This window comes from Mastomys coucha, unplaced genomic scaffold (assembly GCF_008632895.1).
Source record: "Mastomys coucha isolate ucsf_1 unplaced genomic scaffold, UCSF_Mcou_1 pScaffold18, whole genome shotgun sequence".
Taxonomy (NCBI): domain Eukaryota; kingdom Metazoa; phylum Chordata; class Mammalia; order Rodentia; family Muridae; genus Mastomys; species Mastomys coucha.
The window spans coordinates 53,945,673-53,953,000 of record NW_022196900.1 but is presented as its reverse complement, the minus strand read 5'-3'; the positions used below and the strand labels follow the sequence as shown (position 1 = coordinate 53,953,000).

Genomic DNA, 7,328 nt, shown 5'->3' with positions numbered 1-7,328 from the left:
TTTTTTTTTTTTTCTTTCTTTTTTTTCACATTTTACAAGAATGATTGCAGATGTTTAGAAGGAAAGAAAGAAAGGAAAACTGGATTAAGTTCAGATCTTGTAAAGTTGTGTTGAGGAGAAACAAATTATAAATAAAGTTTTTGCACTGATGGTTGTGAGGCTTTCCTGTGTAATGGAGTAGATTTTCAAGGGTGTACAAACGCTAAAAACTATAATCAATAACAGCACAATTCCAACAGCATTTCTTCCTCACCTTGACCACTCAGGAGAACACAGAGGTTATACAACCTGTTTCTGTAACCACTCAGGAGAACACAGAGGTTATACAACCTGTTTCTGTTTCTGTATGACATCTTCAGCTGACTGTTCTCTTTTGTACAGTAGCTTCTCTACTTTCACTGTTGTATTCCTTCAATAGCACTGATACATTTCAAGGTCTTTTTTTAGGATTTACTTGAAAAATAATTTTAATTAAGTTTGTTATAAATTGTAAATTGATAAATATACAATAATTTCTTGAGCCATTTGTAAATAGAAAGTATCATCTTTTCATGGTTCAATTTTACATGAAGAAAGCAAATTGGTAAGCTGTTATATTACATATCAATTCAGACAACTGAGGCCTTAAATGATTATGGTTTAGGAGTTTCTTTCACTATATGAGGTAACTTCATTTTTTCTAGTTTTGATATCTGTTTATTTGTGGTCATTATTTACAAGTTAGATAATTTCTTTTATCCACCATTTGAAGTAATGCCATTTTTTCATTTCAGTTTTGATATGATTTTATACTTGTTGATGATTTTCACTTCTTAAAAGAGAACATTTGGAACTTTTTTACTTTTTACTAGACAATTGTGCAAGCAACATTTGTCAGAATTTAAAGTAAAAATCCTGCCACGTGAAATTAGTATTTTTAGTCCCTGGAATGGTCCAGATATTACATTATATACATTGTTATCTAATTCTCAAATCAGTTTTCTTTGAAAAGTTGTTATTATGCTTGTTTTCAAAAGAAAAGGTAATAGAATAAATTATAATAGGAGCAAGAAAATGAACGTAAAGGCAATCTACACAAAGCACTTGCCGTGATGTGGCTTCATAGAAAGCCACAGATTTGTTTCTGAATATCCCTGCAACTAAAACAAGGGAGGAAACATCTTTTAATTGAACAAATCATTATGTCTGTAACAGTGCTGTTTCTTCTTTCTTTTTTGGTTTCTCAAGACGAGGTTTCTCTGAGTAGCCCTGGCTGTTCTGGCACTTGCTTTGTAGATCAGGTTGGCCTTGAACCCAGAAACCTGTCTGCCTCTGCCTCCTGAGTACTAGGATTAAAGCCACCACTCCCAGCTCAATCCCTTTTCTTAAGAAGTGTACTTATATTGGTGTGTGTATGTGTGTGCCTTTTGGTTTTGTTTGTTTTTCGGTACTAGGGACCATACCCGGGTGCATGTTGGGGAAGGTCTACTCACTGGATTACATTCCCAGCTCCAGGTCTTTCATTTTGATTATGAAAGAAATGGGTTTATAAGGACTTTGTTTAAGATGGTGAGCAATGATCTCAACATTGACATTATAGAGAACCACGGGGTTTCCTGACTTAATGCCATATTAAAATCTAAGGAGAACAATTTTTCTTCCACTAAGGGGAAGAAGATTCTGAGTGTTTAGATTAATACAGGAAAGCATATCAAGAGGGGGTGAGGAAATGTAAATAGGGGATGTGTATCTTACTAAGTATTAAATTCCAAATTCCTGTGTGTACCTCAACTTTAAACTTTATGTTACTGGTTCATTTATGTACTCATGCTTTACTTGTATTGAATTGAAATTTAAATTTTTATATCAGAATTAAATGGTAAAAAATCATCCTGGTGCCATTACAATACTTGGCTTGTTAATACATCCGATCTAGCATGCAATTTTAAGTACAATTTATGTTATATTTTGAAAAGCAGAGTGGGTATCTTTGAAAAAAGGATGGATGTGGTCTTAATTAAAATGTGAGTTCACTCTTCAGAATGTAAGAGATGGCAAATTGTAAATACTTTTGTTTCTTATCACTGTCTTTTTTATAACTTTTATTTGTATAGCTTAACAAAAACATAATCTCACTTGAACATGGTAAATGGTGGTTTACATATTTTGTTTTTCTTTAAAACTTTTTTATAGACCTTAATGTTTTCTTGAATATAAAATAAACATTCATTTAGTAAAACACACACACATCTTATTGACTGTAATCCTACTAAGTAGAAAACCACTTTTAGTTTTATACTGCATTGACATGTATATAAACGTGCATTTTATTTTTTCAAAAAGGGATGTATTGGTCAGAAATTTTAATATTACATTATATTAACGTACCCATTTTCTATTATCTCAAACTTTCCTGCTTTTGATTATCAAGCAATGTTATTAAAGATTGCACAACAGTCTTATCATTCCCTTGGGAATATATTTTATGCATGAAATTGATGGATCAAATTAATAGGCTTTGTTTTTTTTGTTTTTGTTTTTTTTGAGACAGGGTTTCTCTGTGTAGCCCTGGTTGTCCTGGAACTCACTCTGTAGACCAGGCTGGCCTCGAACTGAGAAATCTGCCTGCTTCTGTCTTCCAACTGCTGGGATTAAAGGCATGCACCACCACTATCCGTCAGTAGGCAATTTTAGATTGATGTCTGTGTCTAAATCAACTCCACTGGGACAATTACAGATTACTGTATTTTCAACCACATTGTCTACAAAAGACATACATGATATCCCTTTCATGACTTGTTTTTATTTCTTTATATGTGCTACTGGTGTGATTTTCTTACAACTAGCTGCATTTGCTTTACTGGTAATGTATCACCACCCAACAATACAGTTAATTTTTTAACCACTGTAGTTAAACAAATGATAGTAAAAACATAGCTAATGATAAATTCTTTTCAAAGATATTTTGAGCATAAGTGGGTAGTAGGTTCCTTAGTGCTTACCACACAGCATTTTATGAAGATAGACAAGTGTGATGGGTTCTTTTTCCTTCAGGTCTTCAAAGCATTCCCTCCTGCGTGTCTTAAGAGAGAACTTAACTAAGTACTCAGGATTAAGACTTAACCCAGTAGCTGGAGAAATGGCTCAGTGGTTAAGTTTATGTTCTACTTTTCCAGGACCTGAATTAGAGTCACAGTTCACAGGTGGCTCACAACTACCTGCTAACTCTAGATCTAGAAAGACTGGATACCTCTGGTCTCTGTTGCCTCAGTACTCAGGTGCCTATATAGACCCACATATCTACACATAAATTAAAAGTAATAAATCTTTAAACTTTCTAATTTTAATTCCTAATGCATTTTCTGTAACAAACTGAATAGTTGAATGATTATGGATATAATACCAAAGACCTTTTTTATTTAACATTTTCACATGAGTTTCCCTTTAATGTTCATAAAAGTTATAAAAAAAATTCAGTGACTCTACAAGGATTTACAAGCTATGTATATACTCCTTGATGTGGAGTTAAATCTCTTCCCAAATCTCCCACTACCTCGAGTTGAAAATACATGTTATACTGAACCTATTAAAGAGCAGCTTGAAACACGGGAGTACTGATTACTGTCAGATTAGTTTAGCTGTCCTGCATTGCCTCTGCTTTGTACAAAAGGGCATTTTAGCCAGCTGTTGCTATTTGAGAAAAGTTAAAATCTAGTTTTCTACTGAGTGGCATTACTCTTGTGCCATCATAAGGTCTAGCAACTGCTGTCCAAGACTGGATCCTACATTTTCACCATATTTGCTTTCTCTGTACTTTTAAGACTGCATAAAAATAAATTGCAGATTTTACATCAATTAAGCATTTCGATATAAATCTCTGAATACAAGTATATTTACACATTTGATATAACTTATGTCAAAGTAACTTCATGTCTGATACCTAGTCTGTATTTGAAATTACTTATTTGCCCTCTTGCTTTAAAAGTACCTAATCAGAAAAAAAGTACCAGGATTTATGAGTTGTAGTAGGCATGTGTGTAATATTTCTTACTCTAGAATAGTCTATCTTTTAAAAATACTGTCTTGCTGAACGGTGGTGGCGCATGCCTTTAATCCCAGCACTTGGGCAGAGGCAGGTGGATTTCTGGGTTTGAGGACAGCCAGGGCTACACAGAGAAACCCTGTCTTGAAAAACCAAAAAAAAAAAAAAAAAAAAATAGTGTTCTCAACCTTGATCAAAGAAGCTTCTTTGGGCTGGGCGGTGGTGGTACACGCCTTTATTCCCAGCACTTGGGAGGCAAGATTTCTGAGTTTGAGGCCAGCCTGGTCTACAGAGTGAGTTCCAGGAGAGCCAGGGCTACACAGAGAAACCCTGTCTCGAAAAACAAAAAACAAAAAACAAAAAAAAAAAAAAAGAAGCTTCTTTGGTAGTGAAATGCAGAGACTAATGGCTGCTCAAGGTGCTGAGAACAGGTTACTATTGCATACTTATCTCTAAAGAGGGTATCTATCTGCTAGCCTGTCTAAGGCTTAGAAAGTAGTGCAAGAAAAGGCAGAAGGAATCTAAGAGCTGGATAATGGAGGAAAGGGCCAGCAAAGAACATCTTATGAGCATTACAAGGTCATTGCAATCATGAACTCCCCTGCTGTAATTGATAGCCTTATGTGGGCCTGTCAGCCAGCATTCAGTCTTGAGTGGCAGAGGGGCTCGTTGATAGGTAATGGGTGGGATGGGGTGGGAGTGGGGAAGTCATTGTTTACAGTGGGAGGACCTTGAAGGGAGAAGAAGACTCAGGACTAAGAAGATAGGGGAGTGCATATAATTGGAATATGTGTTTGTATACACACATGTATGCTCAAGGTGGTAATAAGTCACCATTGTGTGTCTAGGTCTAAACAGACTAATATTACCCTTTCCAAGGCTTAGAAAATGTACACACATATGAAATTGTCAATACAGCTGGAAAAATTTTAAGACAGACTAGAGTTGTAGCTCACTATAAACCAGTGTGTGCATACATGTGAATACAGACCCACATGATCCAGATGTTATCTCACTGTGGTGTGAAACGTGACAGGTGCTAACTGAATCCTCCCCTTGTTTCTTCTGAGACTACAACCAATGTGTCAGCAAAGGCTATTGTCTCCACTTAAGAACCAGGGAAACCAGATTTCATGTTTGTATGTTTGGTGTTGAGTTCTTTCAGGGTTTTGGACTGAGGAACTCCCATTCTAATTATCTGTTGGCCAGAGAAAGCTCTTCTTTATTTCCCAACATAACAGCAACAAAAACAAGAGACACTGCTAGCAGGACCATAGCTGGAATCTTTATAATTTAATCACAGAAATGACATCGCTGAAACATAAAAGGTATCCTATAGATTGTAGGCAGGTTACTTAAGGAGATTGGATTGGTCAAAGGGAGATTAAGCTACTGGCAATGTTTTTTATATGATGTATATCTGCTAGTTTGATTGGTTCTTTACTGGTTGAGACAATCTTCAGTAATAAAATAATTTGTCTATGAACTGCAGCAATTGCTTCTGATGCCACAGCACCTGCCTGTTCTATGGAAAACTTGTTTAGAAATAATGGCTTACATAAAAGAATATTTAAGGACCTTGGTTCATCTGGAAGGTACAAAGAAAGGCTAGTTACCTTGAACGCCCTTTGCAAGGTAACTGGAGGTCTGAAACATGAAAGTCAACCCAAGGGTGACACCTTAAGGGAGTTATGGTCACAAGCATCAAGTTTGACGTGCACTTCTCCCTTGTCACAATCAAAGGATCAGGAAATCACTCATCAAAGCCTGAGCAGTAACTTTGCTCCCTTCCCTTCCTGGGCATCAGAGGTTGGGGATAGGCAGGACCTGAGAGCTATCTAGTTAGAAAACAGTGAGGTTCTGGTTCAGTGTGAGACTCCTAAGACAATAAAGGGGAGAATGGTACAGGAAGACATTCAACATGTAACTCTGGCCTCCACACATGCATGTCTGAGCAACTGCACCTGAACACACGTGTGGAGAGAAGGGGTGGGGAGAGGGAGGGAAGGAGGAAGGGAGAGGAAAGGGAAGAGGTGGGGAAGAGAAGATGGAAAATGTCAATCTAATTTGGCGACTATCCCTACTTATCACCAACTCCTTCCCAACTGGTAACTCTCAAAGACTTTACAAGAGAAAAAAAAAATGAAAAAGCCCTTTTAAAAATGAGTCTTCAGCTTCAGGAAATGTTCCCACATTTGCTTGTGGGCAGCCTGTGGACATTTTCTTGATTAATCACTGAGTGGGTAAATCCATCCCACAGAGGACTGTGCTAGGGTGTGTGGTCCTGTGATATATAAGGAAGCAGTTGGAACAAGCCAGGAGGAGCAAACCAGTAAGCAGCACCCCTCTATGGCCTCTGCATCAGCATTTACCTTCAGGTTCCTATTCTATTTGAATTCCTACTATGATTTCTCTCGGTGAAAGATTGTGGTATGGAAGTATAAGCTGAAATAAACCATTTCCTCCTCTAGTTGCTTTTGGTTGTGGTGCTTTATCACAGCAATAGAAACCCTAAGACATTTTAGTGGCTATTCCTGGTTGTCAACTTGACTATATCTGAAATGAATTACAATCCAGAATTAGAAGGCTCACCTGGCCCTACTCTGGAGGATGAGAGATACAAGTTTCCGACCTGAATCCTGGCATGGAGATCTTGGGATTCATAGTGGCTATGAATCCCAGAGGATAAAGATAGATCTATGAGTTCAAGATCATCTGGGATCAAAGGTGTGGTGGCATAGTGGCTATGAATCCTAGAAGATTAAGACTGGAAGATCTACGAGTTCAAGCAAGGTCATGTGGGATTAAAGGTGTGGTGGCACACACCTTTAATCTGGGCCACATCTTTTGCTGGAGACCTATATAAGAATATTGGAAGAAGGAAGGCTCTCTCTGCTTCACTTGCTTGCCTTGTGGGACTGAGCAACTGCTGGATCCTCAGACTTCCATTCGCAGCTGCTGCCAACCATTGTTGGGAGCTGATTGTTGGGAGTTGGACTACAGACTGTAAGTCATCAATAAATTCCTTTACTACATAGAGACTACCATAAGTTCTGTGACTCTAGAGAACCCTGACTAATACAGACATCAACCAACTAGTGAAACCAAACCTTCTGACCAGATAAGATCCTTTGACAAGAAAAATGCCCTGAACATAATAAAAGAGTTTTCTTTTGCTGTTAAAGGTCAGTGTACCTAAAAAGGAACTGTAGAAAATCCGGATATCAACAGGAGGAAATTAGAAGAGGAACAGGGTTTCCTGTTTTACATGAAAATAAAGAAAAAACTTTAGAGGGTCTTACAAAAA

At 37.3% G+C, this 7,328-nt stretch overlaps 1 protein-coding gene across 1 annotated transcript in view; it reads left to right on the top strand.

The window, feature by feature from the left end:
* Plaa (phospholipase A2 activating protein) overlaps positions 1-884 on the top strand; it is a 32,888-nt gene extending 32,004 nt beyond the window's left edge. The window contains exon 15 of the mRNA XM_031377005.1: positions 852-884. Within this exon, the coding sequence (XP_031232865.1) occupies positions 852-884 (33 nt within the window). The remainder of the gene's footprint in view (positions 1-851) is intronic.
* Positions 885-7,328: the final 6,444 nt, after the last annotated feature.